This window comes from Psittacula echo (genome assembly GCF_963264785.1).
Source record: "Psittacula echo genome assembly, chromosome: 18".
NCBI lineage: Eukaryota > Metazoa > Chordata > Aves > Psittaciformes > Psittacidae > Psittacula > Psittacula echo.
Window position 1 is genome coordinate 955,618 of NC_137754.1, and position 18,000 is coordinate 973,617.

At 52.8% G+C, this 18,000-nt stretch overlaps 1 protein-coding gene across 11 annotated transcripts in view; it reads left to right on the forward strand.

Annotated features, from left to right (window-relative positions):
- CEP164 (centrosomal protein 164) overlaps nucleotides 1-17,006 on the forward strand; it is a 28,757-nt gene extending 11,751 nt beyond the window's left edge. For 6 of the 11 annotated variants that reach the window (XM_080631727.1, XM_080631719.1, XM_080631728.1 and 3 more), the window contains 20 exons: nucleotides 2,468-2,553; nucleotides 5,566-5,781; nucleotides 6,645-6,776; nucleotides 7,313-7,529; nucleotides 8,035-8,112; nucleotides 8,367-8,498; nucleotides 8,794-8,916; nucleotides 9,411-9,554; nucleotides 9,728-9,811; nucleotides 10,588-10,656; nucleotides 10,991-11,169; nucleotides 11,513-11,639; nucleotides 12,040-12,107; nucleotides 12,213-12,420; nucleotides 12,731-12,838; nucleotides 13,091-13,205; nucleotides 13,549-13,896; nucleotides 14,330-14,396; nucleotides 14,644-14,766; nucleotides 15,371-17,006. In XM_080631727.1, coding sequence (XP_080487853.1) covers nucleotides 2,468-2,553; nucleotides 5,566-5,781; nucleotides 6,645-6,776; nucleotides 7,313-7,529; nucleotides 8,035-8,112; nucleotides 8,367-8,498; nucleotides 8,794-8,916; nucleotides 9,411-9,554; nucleotides 9,728-9,811; nucleotides 10,588-10,656; nucleotides 10,991-11,169; nucleotides 11,513-11,639; nucleotides 12,040-12,107; nucleotides 12,213-12,420; nucleotides 12,731-12,838; nucleotides 13,091-13,205; nucleotides 13,549-13,896; nucleotides 14,330-14,396; nucleotides 14,644-14,766; nucleotides 15,371-15,470 — 2,724 coding nt within the window. In that variant the 3' untranslated portion in view covers nucleotides 15,471-17,006. Of the gene's footprint in view, nucleotides 1-2,467; nucleotides 2,554-5,565; nucleotides 5,782-6,644; nucleotides 6,777-7,312; nucleotides 7,530-8,034; nucleotides 8,113-8,366; nucleotides 8,499-8,793; nucleotides 8,917-9,410; nucleotides 9,555-9,727; nucleotides 9,812-10,587; nucleotides 10,657-10,990; nucleotides 11,170-11,512; nucleotides 11,640-12,039; nucleotides 12,108-12,212; nucleotides 12,421-12,730; nucleotides 12,839-13,090; nucleotides 13,206-13,548; nucleotides 13,897-14,329; nucleotides 14,397-14,643; nucleotides 14,834-15,370 lie in introns of those variants that run through there. The other 5 variants (XR_013958204.1, XM_080631723.1, XM_080631724.1 and 2 more) reach the window with 5 other exon arrangements.
- Nucleotides 17,007-18,000: the final 994 nt, after the last annotated feature.

Below are 18,000 nucleotides of genomic sequence, written 5' to 3' on the forward strand. Positions count from 1 at the left end.
TGTGGATGGAGGAAAAGGAGGCTGGCTCCCTCTGACAGATTTTGGTCTAGGGAAGCTTATTTTTAAGCATTTGGTTGTCTCGCCTGCTTTCATGTAAGGGGAGAAACAGGCTCCTTTCAGTGAGTCTGTGGTACATGTGCTTGCACATCTGTGTTTCCTATACCGTGTTAGCCCAGGTTGCAACTAGAACCAGGCAGCTCTGCCTGAAAGAGTGCTGTGCATCTGAGGTTTTCTCCTTGTCTTCTCAGCACGCAATGGAGGTGATTGCTCAGCCCCACGCTGCAGCCACCCTCTCCTGCACCACCTCGGTGGGCACATCCGTGTGCACTGGCTCCAGCTGGGGTTCCTCAGCCTTGCTCTGACTGTGAGCTGATGGGCTACGCTGGAGGAGCCCTGCGTGGCAAGCTCCTCACCTGCCTGGCAGAGAGGAGCAGTGCGGGTTGTGAGGGTGTCTGGAGATCACACCTGTCCTCTAGTGCCTAATAATGAGCATAATCAGATGTGAAGGGAAAACAAACCATGTGCCTGCTGCGTTCCCACTTCCCTCCTGCTGCAGCACGGGCACCGTGCATACAAATGTCAGGTTGGAGCAGCCACGTTTGGAGTTCATTACAGCCCTGTCTGGAGCAGAGAGGTGGGGTTAAAACACTGCTGCACAGCTGCTGCACAAGTGCAGCGTTGGAGGGTTTTGGTTGGGCTCCTTTGGCAGGAGCTGTGGTAGATTGCAGGGCCTATGTGCTGCTTCCTGCCAGACCTGGCTTCTCTGCTGGCAGTGGGGAAACTGCTCCCTTCACCCTTCGCAGGCATTTAAAGTGCTGGCATCCTGTTTGCTGGCCCTGCTGCCGCACAGGGAGTGATGGTGGTGTGAAGATGGAAGCAGACATGCAATGTAAGCTGGTGTGTGCTGGAGACAGTGAGATCCTCCTGCTGAGGTCCTGTGGGATCTGTGCTGTGCGAAGGGAGGAGACAGAGAAGTGGGATGACAGATAACAGACTGTGACCAGGAGACTGGCTTTGTATTGTGAGTGTGGGACAGGGCAGAAAACAGAGCTGCGTCCAGCACTGAGACTGCTGGGGTCCTGAGGGTTAAAATCAGGCCTTGTTCCCTGCAGGCAGGCGTTGTTCTCACCTTCTCCATGTGTCCAGAGATTCCTGCAGCCCATGATTTCCATGGCAGGACTGCCCTCCTTGGGAAGGCTGGTGGGGCAGGGATGCAGCCGTGGCTGCAAGCGTGGGCTCAGCAGCGTTACCCTGGTTATCCCTATTCCCAGTGAGGTCTCATTCCCCATTTATCTCTCTCTTCCCCTCCGCGGGCAGCGGTGACAGAGCCCATTCTGAGGCAGGAAACGTTTGCTGAGCTGCTCGGTTCGCGGGAATTGAAGTCATTACTTACAGCGGGGCAGGGGGGAGGCTGGCGGGGGCTGTCTGCAGGAGCTGCGGCCGGGCTGATGTGATGGAAGGTGACAGCACTCGCAGGGAATCCTTCTGCTGTTTGCTCTGCTGAGCACGTGCATAAATTACCACTGCTTTAATTCCGTGTTGGTTTAGCCCCACTCCGCAGCACGCTCCCTCCTGGGCCTCCACTCCCCAAGAGCTTGGGGATGGGGCCAGGAACCTCAGCAGAGGATGAGCCCTCGCTGCTTTCTCTTGTGGGGCTGATGGCTTCAAGAGGGGAGCTCTTCCCTTCCTAGGTGGACAGCACCGTGCCCGCGGTGTGTGCCTGCTGTGGGGACAGGCAGGTGGGAGAAGGAGCAGCAGCTGACTATTCCATACTCAGCTATTTGCTGTTTATGTGTCAGGTATTTACTGTGTCATAAATAAGCCACTTTAGCACCAAAACCACTCTGCTCTGGAGCGAGGAGTCGGGAATTCCTGGGTAGGTGGGACCGTGGCGATACTGCCCATCACCATCTGCCTGAGAGCCAGGATGTGAGGCAGGGCTGAGTGCTGGTGTGATTTTGGGCACAGCCGATACATCAGTTTGCTTTATGGCCACAGCACATTATTTTACTTCTCTGTGTGTGACATCCCTCATTTAGGAGATTTTTGTCCAACACTTTCTGGGAAGTTGAGTTTTTGGTAAGAGGACCTTCCGGAAAACCAAACCTGCATCCAACCTGCTTAGTGCTGGCAGGGAGTTCATCTTCTGTGCTGGAAAAACAGCCCCCAGGCCCTAACTTGAGGCACCCCGGGGAGCTGAGCTCCCAGGCCTGTTGGTTGCGCTGCTGGAAGCATTCCTGCAAGGCATTCCTATGATGCTTTGAGACCCTTGGTTACCTGCAGGAGAGGAGGCTGGCACATTCAGCTGGGATTCTGGAGCAGCCCCCGGATGCTCTTTGGTCCCCAGGCTCAGTGCTGATGCACTGGACCAGAGGGGGCTGCTGTTTAGCAGGACCACTGTGAGGTCCTGCGAGGCTTGGATGGGGAAGGAGCCAGCAAACTCCACACTGTTTGCTTTTACCTGCAGGCCCAGGAGCTGGGAGAAGAGGAAAAAGACCAGAGCAAAGCAAGTATAGAGGAAGAGCAAAGCAAAAGAACAAAAGCTGCTGAGAGGTATGGTACGAACAGAGCCACAAAGGAGGTGTGGACAGCTCCGGCTCTGGATGACTTTCCTGTCATGTCCCCCCTGCTCTGCTCTGGTCACTGTAACCTGTACAGACGTCCCCTGTAGAACACCCCAAGATGTTGCTTTCTCACTAAGCCTCTCTCTTCTCCTTCCACCTTCTTGGTACTGTCTCAGCAGACTTCAGCTTTGTTTCAGCTTCCTGATAGCTTCTGGCTCTCATTTCCTTGTGGCTGCCCCCGATGTGGAGGTGCCTTCTGCTTCCCTCACAGCTCTGACTTCTCTCTAAGGCTGTGAACATCGCACTTTTGCCAGGATGGTCTGAACCTGGGCTCTCTCGAGCCCTTCCCCTCCCTCTGAGAGCTGCAGCGTGTGGCATTTATAGATGAATCATGTCAAACCTCTTAGCCTCTGCACAGTTACGTGTACTCTGGGGCACTGGGAACAAGAAGCTGTTGCTGTGCCAGGAGCACTTGTGAACAGAAGAAGCTGCAGTCCATCTTAATGTCTGCCTGCGTGCAGTTGGGATTTGCAGCCTTGTTCTTAGAGGAGCTGTTCATGTGAAGGTCCCCCAGAATGTGCCTGCAGGAATTGCCTCCTTATCTCTTGGTACCTGCTTCCCAGCTGTGCATCCTCTCCTCCTCTCTGCCTGTAAAGCTAGCTCCTGCTTGCCTTGCCTCTCTTCTCTGTACTTCCAAGGTGAAGTAGGGTTGTAGATGCCAACGTGCCTGCCAGTATTCCCATCTGTAATTGGGACAACAGTGTGAGTATTGCTAATAGGGCTGATTTAGCCTGGGGAGATTCTGTGAGGACCTGGAAAGAGAGGGGGGCAATCCAGGGATTCATTCAGCATGTTGAGCCTGGCACCCATGCAATCCTCAGCTGCCTGTTAGCCTGAATGACTGGGAGCTTTGCTGTACCTTTGGCAGACCCATGTTGGAGCAATGGGTCCCGCTGGCAGGCACTGCTACCTGCAGCAGCCCCAGACTGATCTGTGCTAACCCAGTCTTCTGTTCCCTCTTTTGTGCTGCAAAGCGAGAGGGATCAGAGTGCTTGTGAGACACCGCAGGAGAAGAGGTTTGCTTTAGAGACCCCTGAGGAGGAGGAGGCCGTGGCAGCGGAGTCGGAGGAGGGCTCGCTGGATATCCCAGGCAGTCTGGAGGAGCTTGCTGCCCCACAGGAAGCGTAAGGGCTTTGGTTAAGTCTCTGGTGTTGTAAACATAACAGCGTTTGTCCCTTTGTTCCCCTTTGTGGTGGTAGAAGCTGGAGTGTGAAGTCGGTGCACCAGGAGATGGGGTTTGGTGGGCACAGCAGTGCTCCAGCATCTCCGTATGCAAATCCAAGCAGCTGTTTCATGTTTCACTGAGTGCCAAGTGAACAGCCTGTCCTGGGGAGGGCCAGAGCAGCAGCTCAGCCCTTGGGCTCTGTGGCACAGGAGCCGTGGGCTGCAGGGAAGTTGCTTTGTGCTTGGAGGAGCCTCCTCCTCTTTGCCTGTGTTGCTAATGAGGCTGGGAGCTTCACCCTGCTATGGGAGATGCTTTCACACAGACAGGGGAAACTACAGAACCCAGCCAATCACCCGTGTTTTCCAGTCAGTGGAGCACTGGTTGCTTTGGGATATAATAAGCTCAGAGCACAGGATGCAGGGCTCAGGTTCCTTGCTAATGCCAGTGCTCTGTTGCTGCACTAAATAGCTGCTCTTTGCAGATCTGTCCCCGCAGTTCCTCTGCCATAGCAGAGCTCAGGAGAAGGGGTTGTGCTGACTTTGCTTTCTGTGCCAAGTGGCAAACCAGCAGGTGCAATGAGGGAAAGCAGGCAGTGCCTCTCAGGACTGAGTGCTGGAGAAGGGATCTGTGATGTGGACACCAGCACAGGATCTCCCTTTTCCCCCTGGGAATCGTGTTGAGCTGTGTAAATGTGTGTGTGTTGGATGGATCTCCCTTTAAGCAAGAAGTGGGGCAGAAGGAAGAACATGCTAAAAGGTGGAAGTGGCAGAGCAGGAGATGAACACCACCTTCTGCAGGCTCCTCTGCAGCAGGCCCAGAGCACACAGCATTGCATGGAAGCAATAATGAAGTGGGTTTTTTCCAGAACCCAACTGCTCCTTCCTGTCCTGTTCTTTTTGCTAATGGCTGCATAAGTGACCTTTTCTCTTGACTCAAGCCTGTATTGCTGGGGCTGCTATTTCCTTGATTGCTGGTAAAACAGAAGTCCCTCTGCCTTATGCTAGCACAGAGCACGATGAGACCTTGCTGCTCCAGCTTTCACTAGCAAAGAATGAGTTTTTCTTAGCTCAACCTTCATTTTCCCCTCTTTCCCCTTCAGCCCCTCTCAGACCTTGTAATTTTACTGCTCTCTGTCTGAAGAAAGCTTAATTAGAAGCAGATTGGGTTTGAATTTGTGGAGTGCTTCGGGCTTTCTGTTGCCTGGAGCTGCCAGGCTGCCAGCACACTTCAGATGGCAATGGCAGGGAAGTACCTGGTCCAGCAGCAGCACGCTGCTAGTCCCTGGGCTGCACACAGGTACTGCCTGCATCTGCTTAGTGCCTGGCTTTCAGAGCTACTGGAGCCTTTCTGGTCCCCTTGCAAGGTAATCTCTATTGGGACAAAGCAGGAGTTACCAGGACCTGAGTGCTGCTGGGGTTATCAGTCAGAGTTCCTCTGGGAGTCAGCCCATGGGAGCATCCCCACTCTGGTACCAGAGGTAATGCATTGCTCAGCCTGGAGCGTGTGCTCTGTGTTCCCCAACAGCCTTGTGAGGAGAGCTGGTGTGTACCCACCTTGTGTCCTGTGTCTCTGCCTGCCTGTGCTGCTGGTCCGCAGCTCCCCTGAGCTAACCAGCAAGTGGACGTGGTCCATTGGGATTCTCTCCTCCTTTCCCTTGGACAGTGATGTTTCTAGAGGAGGTGGCTCTGGGATTCTTGGTTTGGGGGATGTTGCTGTTCCTTAATGTGACTCAGCTTTCCATCACGCTTTTGCCAAAGGAACCTTCTCTTTTGGTAGGCAACCTGAGGAGCAACCTGAACATGAGCAGTCCTTGAACCAGCCTAGTGAAGAGTCCCTGGAGGGAGCAGCCGATGAGCTGGAGCACAGGAAAGAGATAACGCACTTATTGCAAGCACAGGAGGAGAAAAGTCAGCAGTTCCAGGAGGAGATGAGGCAGCCGGAGGAGGAGGAGGAAGCTGAGAAGCTTCGTCAGCAAAAAGAAAAATCCCTCAGGTACTTCCTTCTGTTACTCCATCTCCCTCCTGTTTCTCCTCTGAGCTGTGATTTCATTGCTGGGGGCCACAGGCTTGGGCTGCTATAGGCCATCACCTTGGAGGTGGTGCTGCTTTGCAGAGTTGTTGACAAAGGAGGCAAGAAAAAGGCTTTTGGGGAGGAGGAGTACAGGGGTTTGCCTGGCACAGGCAGTGCTGTGTGTGAGGATCTGCACATCTCAATGAGCAGTGGTCTGCAGGCAGTGCTGTGTGTGGAGAGCACTGCCTCAGGAAGAGGAGAGAGCATTCCCACATCTCCTGCAGGATGAGCTTTGGTTCCATACACATGCAGCTTGCAGAGCTCTGAACCTGTCTCTTATGGTTAACCTGGGAGAAGTTTCCAGCTCCGTGCTTGGAGCTTTACCGCCTGGCCAGTGTTCAAACCCTGCCTGGATGGTAGTAACAGGACTGCAAATTGGAGCATTAAAGGAGATGAGGTTACCCCAGAGGACCCATCTGAACCTCTGGTATCGTATGTTCTACAGAGGGACTTCCAAACAAGGCTTCAAGGAATAGGGCATCCAGGTTCCTTGGCTGGGAGCCTGCTTTCATTTAATAGGAGTTGATTGAATTTACCAGGAAAACACCCAGCCGCAAGTGCCGTCCATGAGGATGCAGCACACTGTAACAGAGGTTTGATTCCCCTGTGCCAGCAGCCAGATCCTGATGCATGGAGGGGAATTGTTGGTCTGGAGCCCTGAGAATGCCTCACTTGGGCAGGCACAGCCGGTGGGAGCAGCAGCTGATCTGTCCCCTTGGGGAGGTGGTTTGAAGATATTAAAGCCTCCTGAACCTTGTTTCTGTTTTTGGCTGCTCATCTCTCAGGGCTCTACGGGAAGATTTGGCAAAGGTCTCTGAGGAGGAAGAGCTGCGTATTAGAAAGGAAGAAACTGAGAGACTCTCAAAGCTGCAAGCTGAAATTGCCTCGGAGACCAAAGCAGAGGAGGAGAAGATAAGGTGGGAAGTTTTCCTGCCATCCCTGGGGATGTAAACTGCTGCTTTGGGAGGGAAGCATCTCACATGTCACCAGCAACTGCTCCAAGTGGAGGTGTTAGCCCTCCTGAGCCTGCTGTGGCTGGTACCCTGCTGAGGTAGCAAGTACAAGGCCCTAAATGTGATGTTGTGTTGCTGTGATGTTGGACCACAGCTCTGGGCCATGTAAGTGAAAGAAATGGCACCTGTAAGGAGAGGAGCAGTTTGCAGCATAGCTTGGTTTGAGTGAATGTCTCTGTTTAACAGCTCTTAAGGCCTGTGAAAGCAATTGGTGGAGGCAGACACTGGAAAACCTTCAACTGGTTATTTCCTATTTCACTGCTGCCTGGCTGCTTTGCTGTTTCTTTCCAAAGCCTTAATTGGTACACTTGTGAATGGTGTACTGTGATTCTCAGTTTCTTCTGGCTTGCATGTGCTGTCATCTCTTGGCTCTGGTTCCTAAATGGAGTCCAGTGGTAAAGTACCGACTTCTGTCTGTATTCTTGTTGCAAACCTACCAGGTCAGAGCAAGAGGCCACACTGCAGAAACTAAGAGAAGAGTGGGAATTCAAGCAGGTGATGGAGAAGGAGAGCCTGGAGAGGAAGCAGCAGCTTGTTTTGGAGCAAATGAAGCTGGAAATGGAGGAAGTTCAGCAGAAAGAGATGACCAAGCTGGAGCATGAGAAGGAACAATCCCTGAGTGAGCTCAGGTTGAGATTAGATGAGGAAAAGAAGAAGGTGAGATCTTTATGCCCAGCTAGGGCTTGTGTTGCAAAGCTAAAGCGTTGAGATGCAATAACACCAGCATGTGTTTTAACAATGGCTCACTTGAAACAGAGGAAAGATGCTAAGGTATGATAGTAGAGGCTGATTGAGGTGGGGAGGAGTACTCCCCCAGGTTTTATTGCAGTGGTGATTAAATAACAATTACTTAAATGGCCGTGTTGCATGTGAAGAAGAGAGAAAGATTGCTGTGTCTCTGCCAAGCTAAACCAAGCCACTTTATCAGATCACCTCTTTGGCTGCTGCTTTAGTCCTCCTGAGAGCCTGGGCAGTTCAGAGTCCTTCCAGCACAGCATGATTGAGATCCACTGAGATCTCCTTGCGTGTGCTCTGGTTTGGAAAGGGTTTACCATTGTGCTTTTGATGCTTGTGGATAGATGATAATGGCAAATGCATCTTGTGTGGCGTGTCCCCACACATTGAGGTTTTCCAGCAGCCTGTCTTGCTCCTGTGCCTGTAGGCAATGGAAGAGCTGGAGAAGCAGTTTGCAAGTGAACTTCGGCAGCTGAAATCAGCAGCAGAAGAGAAGCATCGTAAGGTAAGAGCTGGTGTCCTTACAGTGTAAATAGCTTTCTCCCACACTGCCACCAAAGGTACCCAAGGAGGGTGGTGTTCATGTTTTCCACTTGCTAAATGTGGTTCTGGTCTGGCTCAGCATTTGGACAAGCTCCAAGCAGGGGGAGGTGAGACTGCACACACTGGTCTTTGCCATGCTGCTTGCTCTCCGTAGGAGGACACTGAATGGATCTTGTCAGAAGGGTGACAAATCTCTGGGGGTGGCTTTCATGGCAGGTCATTTCCAGCCTGCAAACCCAGATAGCAGAGGCACAGAGGAGCGAGGAGGCTCAGCTGCGGGAAGACTTGCAGAGAGCCGAGCAGAAAGTGCAGCTGAAAGCCTATCGACTGACAGAATATGAACGCGAGGCAAGTATTCACCTTGGATTGCTGATCGTCCCTCACCCTCTCTCCTTGGATGTGTACTGGGGTCTGAGAGGCCACATCCCCTGCCCGGGGGTGACAGTGGTGCCTGAGGGGGAAGAACACCCCTACAGCATCTTACCTCACCGGGGTGCTTTGTGCTACCCAGGCCACAGGCTGATCCCACTTGCAAAGTACTTGAGCTTCAGTCCCTCTGCTCATGTATGAGTTGTTCCCTGGGGGGGCTGCTGGGCTCTGATGCTGTAGTTTAGAGCAACATCTTCTTGTGTCACCCCTGCAGCTCAGCGAGCTGATGAGAGAGAAACGCCAGGAAGTGGAGAAGGACCATGAGAGGAAAATGGAGAGGATGAAACAGGAGCACCAGGAGACCCTGGCACGGGTTCAGGATCAGTATGAGGAGGAGGTACTGCTGGGCGAGAGCAGCGGGTTTGGGAGGTGGCTAGTGGCTAGCTCAGTTGGGCTGACACAGCTACTTGCCAGTCCTGTCTATCTAAGCCACTCCTAGAACCGGAAATTGTCTTTCTGGGCATTGTTGCCATGACGTAAAGTGAATTTAGGCTGGGGTTATAAGGATAAGCTGTCAAAATGTTCTCTGTGAAGTCAACTTCCACATGCTTTTGTGGATTTCTGCATGATGTTTGTGGGTACCCATTTTGGAATGCCTTCTGCCTGCCATTTTTGACTATATAGTCAGCAGTATGTAACACAACCTCAGTTTCATGGCTGTTTCTTCTTTCTTGAGCCATTTCCTTAACAGTGTTGTCCCTGTAAGCAAAAGCTTCTAACCTGCTGTAGTTGGTGTTAGCTTTGCCTGGCTCTCTGTGCGGTCGCAGTGCTTTGCTGGAGCACCCTGTGCTTCACTCAGCGCTGTTCCTGGTTGTGTTTGGCAACAAACAGGAGAGGAAGCAAAGAGCAGAGCTGCAGGAGGGCCTGCTGGGTGAGCTGGGGCGCCTGCGGCAGCGGCACGAAGCAGAGATGAAGGCGCTGCAGGCAGAGCTGGGCGAGCGGCTCGCGGCGCTGCAGCACAGGCAGCGGGAGAAGGTGAGCGTGTGCTGCGCTGCTTGGCATGGCCTGGGTGCCCTGGCATCTCATGTGCCTCCCACCCTCTGCACCACAACGGGCAGGATGTGCTTTCCCAGGTCCTGGTGTGGTGCAGAGCTCTGCCTTGTGAGGGAGGAACTCGTGCTGCTCTTTAACTCAGCCTCTCTGTGCAGGAGAGGAAAGTGCAGGAATTGGAAGGCGAGCTGGAGATGCGTGTGAAGAACGTGCAGACCAGGTCAGCACAGCTCCTGAGCCAGGTGAGTCCCCACGGGTCTCCCAGCCTCTCCTGGGAGGCTTTGCAGAAGTGCTCAGCCAGGGCTTTAGCTGCCATGCAGGTTACAGGTAAAGCTCCCATCTCCAGTCAGAGCAGGGCTAAGTGCTCCTGGCAGTACAGCCTCGTGGCTGGTCTTTGCAGTGAAAGACAGTAAGTGGCTGTAAAAGTGACAGGGGCGTCATTAAAGCCTTTCAAGGTGGCATGTTGTGCTCAGCATCGTGTCAGATTTCAGTCAGCCCCTTCCTGATTTACCTCCTCTTCTCCCTGCTGCTGTGAAAAGAATGAGGGTTTCTGGATCTTGGGTAGCAGTGGGAGAGGGAAGCACTCCAAATGCTCCAGTGGAGCTGGCAGAAATCACTGGCTGATGCTCTCGCCTGCCAGATCTCTTAAGTCCTGGCCTGTGCCAAGGACTGTAGATAACATTGCTTCTGTCAGCCCTTCCTTTCCCAGCAGCACGGGGGTGAGGAAGTGAAAAGGTAGAGAAATGCTGGAGGTGAGCAGAGGCTTCACAAAAGCAGGATCCTGCAGAAATGGCCATGAGCCCTGAACACTGCAGAGGATGCGAGTATGCCCAACTTCTCCCTTGAAGTCAGATAGAGGGAGGGGATCTTGAGCGTGTGTGGGGGGAATAAAGCAACACTGACAACAATCCTCAGGTTTTGAAATGGTCTTGGGACTTAGGCCTGACCTGCTGCAAGTGCTGCTGGGCATCAGCATCTCCTCCCTCTGACACTCATCTACTGTCTTACCTGTGTCTAGGAGGAGTCTCTGAGGAAGAAGAGGCAGCAGCTGCTGGAGGAAGACAGGCAGGCGAAGCTGGAACGAGACGTACGTATGCCTTGGCTCTGGAGAGATGCTGTGCTGCTCTTCCTTTGGGGATGAGGGCAGCACACTACAACTGTGGCTTTGAAGAAGCAAACTGCTTCCCCTAAGTTGTGAGTGTGAAGGTCTGGAGTGCCATCCTGCTGGCAGTTTGATCAGCCCCAAGCTGTTTCCAAAGAGAAGGAGACAGCTCTGTGCCTCCAGGGCTGGCGCATGGTGTATGCCTATGTAGCTCTAGGACCTGCTGTGTGCTGTGCAGGTAGCCAGCTCCTGCATGTTGGGTGCCTTTTGCTTTGGTGCTGGGGAGCTAACTGTGAGGGATTCTTTGGCTTTCTTCTAGGAAGCTGCTTTAGCCTCTCAGCTCCGGCTAGAGGAGAGCAGGAAGGATCATTCCAGCCTCCTGGAGTCCATCCGGCAGCTGCAGAAGTCTGTGGAAGAGCTCCAGGACAAGAAAGCGGAGCTGGAGGCTCAGGTGGATTTGCTGCAGACCCGAAACCAGAGGCTGCAGAAGCGCAAGAGGTGAGAGCATGAGGGATTTCCTCTGATACAAACACATTTACCCTCTGCCCCTGACAGAAACCTCACCCGGGTCTCTCCCTTACCTCTGAGCTGCTCCTGTGCTGGACCATATTCCTTCAGAATCCTAATGGTGTTTTACTGCGTGCTGAGGGCATGAGGGTCCTGGGCTCTGTTTCCTAATCTATTATTCACTTGCTGTGTAATTTTGCCCCTTCACCTTTGCTTGTCATATTCATTTGGCTTCTCTCCACCTGTCTGGTGAGGTTAATAAGATGCTTTGAGAGACGGGTTCCTGGGCTAGATGGACCTGCAGTGTAATCAAGTGTTGTCTTTTGTGTGGCAGTGAGCTGGACGCAGCCATCAGAAGCAAACAGGACACTTTGAAACAACTGGAGGCAGAAGAAAGTGTGGAATCTCCAAAGGAGAAAGCTGAGCTCCGTGCTGAAGACCTGGGAGAAGCTAGTCAAGCTGTGAGTAAAGCAGACTGTAAAGGTGCTTGCCATGTGAGATCTGAGGCTGTAACTCCCCTGAAAATCCCAGCTTTTGTTCCTTCTGGTTGAAGTCAGTTGAGATGCAGTGATGCATTTTTCTTTGCCAGGGGACATCAGTATGTTTAGGGCTGATTTCTGTCTCTTATTACTGGGAGGAGAGAAGTGTGGGATACTTGAGTGCCCTTGGAGTCAAAACAGGGATGGAAATGTCTGTTACTTTTGAAAAGTCCCATGAGGAACATCCCTGGCACTAATCTTGGATCTGGGCAGTACCCTGGTGATGGCATTGTGAATGTTGGCTCCTAATTGGATTCTTACACGGTTCTAGGGTTCTGTTTCCCATACAAATGTCAGTTGTTTCCGTGTTTCGACTCCTCAGCACTCATCTGGACAGCCTGTTTCCCCACCTGCCCAAAGCCATGAGGACAGCGACCTCCAGTTTGATCAGTGAGTATCTTACACCGGCTGCTTCTGGAGAAGGGTTCGCTTTGGCTTTCCAAGCAGGAGGGCTCAGCACAAGGAGGCAGGAGCATGTGTGTCTCTCTCGTGTAGTGTCAGGAGCTACATCTCTGCGGAAGGGATCTCCATCAGGAATGCCAAGGAGTTCCTGGTGACCCAGACCCGCTCCATGAGGAAGAGGCACATGGCACTGAAAGCTGCAAAGCAGCAGTGGCGCCAGGACATGCAGAAGGCCCAGGAGGTGGTGCAGGATCCCGAGAGCTCCCAGCACCTGGAGGGCATGCGCAAGAACCTGGAAGAGGTGAGCAGCGCGGCCCGGTCGCTTGCTGCAGTGCAGGAGCTTGGCTTTAGTTGAAGCTCTTGGGACCTTCAAATGGAGGAGGTATCACCTCATTTTCCTTGGGGTGAACTGGCTTTGAGGCTTGTGCTCTGCCCTCTGTACATTCCATTTCCCATGCTCTCCAAGACTTGGGAGCAGCTTTACTCCAGCAGCATCATTTCCAGTGCTGAGTAGAAGTGAGATAATGAAAGTCAAGCCAGCCACTAACGCAGGTCTTTCCTGGCGTTCTGGTTCACTTCTCCTCCTTGGCTCGGCTGTTGACCCCCTGCAGGAAGCCAAGCAGTTGGACAAGATGAAGTCTGCTATGCGGAAAGGACAGGTACTGCTGAAGAAGAAAGAAGAGAAGCTGAGCCAGCTGGAGTCCTCGCTGCTGGAGGAGGTAATCACCAGCATCACTGCTGCTTAGGCCTGCCCGGCTGCACTCCAACCTGCCCAGAGCCTCTTTCCCTGTGCTGGAGTCTCTGCAGGGCTGTTGGTCCCTGTTGGTGAGGCTGTTTTTGGTGGCCAGAAAGTGGTGCTTGCCAGTAGAGCTGGGTTTCTGAAACACATTCTCTGAGAGCAGAATAGGGACCTTAAACCACAGCAGTAATACAGCACGTGTTATTTGGGTCATTTTCCATCTTTTGCCCAGCTTTCAGATGAAGACACACTGAAGAGTGCTGCGTACAAGAAGATGGTGACTTTTGATCTCAGCAACTCTGAGGACACAAACAGCACATCCAGTGTAAATGTAAATCAGCCTGAATGTAAGTGCCTGACTGTCATTTGCAAGGGAATTGCTGTTATGTTTATGGCTGTGTGAAGGGGTACAGTAGAACTGGGAGGGATGGGGCAGGGAGGCCAGATGCACACACTTGTGCATATCCAGACTTGTCTGGCAGGCCCTGTTCTTGCAACATGGGAGGATCATGTCCTTGCTATCATGGTTCTGCTCCACTCTGTGCACAAGCAGCCTCCAAGGCACAAATCCTGGCTGCAAAGCCTCTCTATCCCACTTAGCACAGATTGATTGGCCTCAGCTTGGACAGGGAAGGTCTCCTGTCTCCCTTGCCTTCCCAATGACCCCTCTTTTCCCCTCTTTTCCACCAGTTGATTTGAGAGCTGATTTGCAGGCTGTCCCCGAGCCAGACAAGGTCAGGTTCCTGACAGAGTCTGTGATGCGTATCTCTAGTGAACTCAACAGGGTCCTTGGTGTCTTGGGCTCTCTGAGCAACCAGCAGCCTCCACTCTTCACCTCGACGCCTCGTGACAGCACCCCTGTTTCTACATGTGCCTCCTTGCCAGGACTTCATGCAGGTGGCTCCCTGCTGCCCCCGCCAAGGACTTCTTTGGTGGACCAGTTGGCCTGGAGCTCTGAGGTGAGCTCTAGTAACTCTTCTGCAGCTGGACGGTCAGCAGACAGCATCCTGGCAGACAAATGGCACAAGTATTTCCCAGGTGAGTAAGTCCCTGTCTTTACTCCATCTGCTTGCTTGCTTTTGATTTCACAGCCCCACAAGTTCACACCGTGTTCCCTCCTGCACTGGTAAGGCCAGATCCTCTGGTGCTGCTGATAGGAAGGGTGCTAATGAGATAAGGAATAAGAGCTTCATTCCAGGAAGTGTAGCATATGGCTGGTCTGGTTTCTGGAGCAGTTCAGCCTTTAATATACACCCAAGAAAGCAATTCTTGCTCAAGAAGGGAGCGAAGGAGCCCTGCTTCACTGGAAGCCTCCTGTGACCTGCAGATAGGTTCACCATCTCTGTTTCCTTAACACCACTCTGTCTTTGGCAGGTGGCTCAGCTTGTGGTCCATAGTACAGGAAAGCAAATGCACCCAGATATAAATGCTATTGATTTTGCGGGGCCTGTATTTAATCTCTGTTTTCCAGGTGGGTTCCCATCACACACTGGAAGTTCCAGACTTCTGGACAACAAGCTGGGATACGTACCTGCAGAGTAAGGGTCTTGTTCCTTGAGTCCTTGTTTCATTGTGATGCTTTTCTTTCTGTGGAATGATTTATAGGTCACATCATATACCATGTAAATAACAAAATCATAAGGTACATGTTAAGTAGACAAGTTAGATGTCAGCAGTTACTCATTGCCACATGCTCAGTCTTGGATCATCGTGGGTGTGGGGTCATTTCTGCCTAGACCCCGTTTTTCCCACTTGCACTGTCTCTTCCTGTCTCCTGTACAACAGGGAGCAAATCCGGCTGTTGCAGCGCTCCCAGTTCCAGAGCTGTGGGTCAGACAGGACAAGTATTGAAGGAATGATTGGGATGAGCAAGAAATGGCTGAAAGACTTCACGAGGGAATCAAAACTGTATCCTTTGCCTGGGTCCCTAATTGCACTCCAGCTTCCTGCAGCAGGTCAGAGCAGACAGCAGGAGGTGAGTGAATCAGGAGCTGTAAAGCACTGAAAGCATCAGGGACTTTGCTATGGCATTCCCTGATGAGCAGCCTGCAGTGAGGGACAGTGTCTTGAGGCAGGGGTGCCTGAAGACACGTGGACCTGGCACGTGGTGGGGCAGGGTGGGCTGGGGCTCCCTGTCCGAGCTCTCCCTCACTCCAGCTCAGTTTTAAGGCACGCTGTAGCCTGTGGCTGGGCCAAATGAGTGAGAGCTCCCTGTTCTGTCAGTGGGGATGGTTCCAGGCTCCTGTCGTAACTGCGTTACACCGCAGCTCTCGGTATTTCCTCTGCAGTGTGACTGGTATTAGCAGCAAATCCCTTGGGCTGTCCTGAGCACCGTGCTCCTTTGAATTCCCTAATCCCCCTTTAATTCCATTTGACTTGGGTACAGCAGGCTAAATGCAGCACATGTGTGCAAACCTGGCTCCTGCCCCTCGGTACCTGTCCTGTCTGCTGGCTCTGCTCGTGCCTGCTAATGCCTCACCTAAGCCAGGCTTTTCCTTCACCCGGCTGCCAGGCATCTCTTCCCAGGGGCACAGAAGCCCCCTGCCAGCAGCTCCAGCATACTTCAGCTAAGACTGGATGAAAATGGGCAAATCAAACTCTACAATTACTAAAGGGTGGGCCTTGGCTCTGCAGAGGTGGTGGCAGGGGCCACACATTGGTCCCTGTGATTCCCAACCATCTCTGCTGTGTCTTTGTGCTGTGCCCTTGAAATAAAGTCTTTTTACAAGACAGCGTAGGAAGGAGGAAGTGAACTTCCCAGGTGGATTCTTCTAATCCTGTAATGTGTCCAAATATGCTTTATAGACTGTTTAATCCAGTGGTGAAACATCAGGGCTTCGATAAATCAACACTTCTCTCATTAGTATTCCAGCGACCGTGAGCCATGACTGTGAATCACGGAGGACTTGGAGGAACTGGTCAAGGGGGAGGATGTGAATCCAGCTGAGGCTCTGCTGGAGGAAATGTGTCAGGAAAGGAGCCCACCCTGAGGCCCAGCAGATGCTTAATAGCAGGTGGGCCAAGTCATCTGCCTCTGGCACGTGTGTGAGCAGGCAGTGCGAACGATGACGTGGCTCGGAGTCCAGGGACAGCATTGGAATGGCAGATTCTGACTCTCAGGAAATGCTCCTCTGTTTTGGAGTGGAAGCAGTAGGAACTAAGCTGGGAATGGCTTTTCATGGCTCCCTGCTTCCTCTTCGTGCCACGCCAGCCAGAGCTGTGCTGCGGGAGCTCTTCTGCGTTAGGGATGTGCAGCATGGAGCAGGGATGGGGAGAGATGATGGGGAGGTACCTACCCAGCCTAGTGTGGGTGAGACAAAGCCCCATCTGCATCCTTCTGTGCCCTGAGAGGGACCTGAGCTCAGCTGCCAGGCGATGGCTGCAGGGATGCTCCTGTGGGAGGCAGGGAGCTGGGAGGGGGCAGATGGTGCTGCTGTAACGGGAGGCAGGAGCCAGGCTCTGCTGGTGCAGAGCAGGGAGTGTGCTCTGGGCTTGTCTTTGTCACTATTTCCTCCAAGCTGACGTTAAATATTTTAGGCTTTAAGGAGCTGCTGCACCACTTTGCCATTTTGCCTGGTGAAGGAGGCTGCGTTTCAGGGAATCCCATCTGTGAGGAATCGTCTTCAAAGCTGCTCTCCTTGGATGCTGAGGCTGCCGCTCTGCACCCGTCAGTGCTGGTTGTGCTCCTCATGATGTGCAGCAGAGTAAGGCAGAGCCCGCCCTGCTTTGCTTCCCTGGGCACTGGCACGGGGGAACGTTTACATGCAAAGAGAAATCTATTTTTGATGAATGGAATTTTGAAGCTCTCAAGAATGTCTGAATTTATTCCTTTTTTCCTGATTTTCTTGGAATTTTTTAGTTACTTTGTCCTAGGCCAGCTCGATCTGTGCTCAGGTCCGTGTTCTCCCACTTTCTGGGTGCTAACCAAGTACCTTCCTGAGGAAATCCCAGCCAGCCTTTCCTGGCTGTGACTGAAAGGAGAGATCCAAACGCAGGTTTCCCATCTCCTATGGGATCGCACCAACCCCTGTCTGTAGGGGTTTTGCTTTTGGATTCCTGGCTGTTGATGGGACACGTGGCAATCTTTCCAGCTGGGTACTGCAGAGGGGAGCCTGAGGCTCTGGCAACCCAGGGAGGCTGTGCTCAAAGCCACACATTGCAGTGCAGAGCGATGCCTCTGTCCTTAGCAGTAACTCGTTTTGAACATGTTCCTGTTAAACCCTGTGATAGCGGCTGTATGTGGTTTTGTACTCAAATTAAACCAACTCGAGCCTGTTTTGTACCGGGGGGATGTTTGAGGATCTGTTTTTCTCTCGATGGGATGTTCCGTTGCAGCCCTCGTTATCACCTTGTGCTTCCCTTGCACATCTTCCCCTCCCTCGGCTCTGGGCTCTTTCATGTCAAGGTCACTCCTGGCAGTCCCCAGGACCACTCCAGCTCACGGTGCCTTCATCACCATCATTCTGTTAAGTACCTGGCCAGGGTAGGGAATGCAGGGGCCAAGTGAAAGCTGCAAAGCCAAGCTACAAAAGCAGTTGTTGGGGCTCTCAGCAGCAGGACAGCTTTACACGGGCTCATACCCTGCCTGTGTCATGGAGCTGTCACCCTGCCTCATTACAGTGGCTCTGGAGCTGTGTGTGAAGACCAGGGTATGGGCTGTGTGTGGTGCAGTAGGGAGCTGGGGAACTGAGCCCTGGCTGGGGACTGCAGATGTGTACCATGGCCAAGGGAGACGGGGAGAGGGGAGGTTCAGCCCCCCTTGTTTCTCCAGCTCTGATTCTTCTGCACAGTGCATTGCTCCTGGAAGTCTGAGGTTCAGATGGATGGGGATGTGGGGCTCTGAGTGAACCTAATGTGATTCGAGCTACTAGTACAACCAAACATGGTCAGAGGATGCTTGAGGCACGTGAATGTTGTGCATGGTTGTGCTCTGCCTGTGGTGGGAGGGTTGGAAAGGAAGGATTGCAACTGCTGCTGTGCACCCTGAGGAGAGGAAAGCTGTTGGGCTGATGAGGCTCAGCAGTAACAGTGTGTGGATCAGCTGGTCCTGCAGAAACGGAGGCCGATAGAGGCACGTCCTTCAAACCAAACACAAACCACCACAAACCTTGCATCACCCCAGCTCTTGCTGTGCATGGGCTG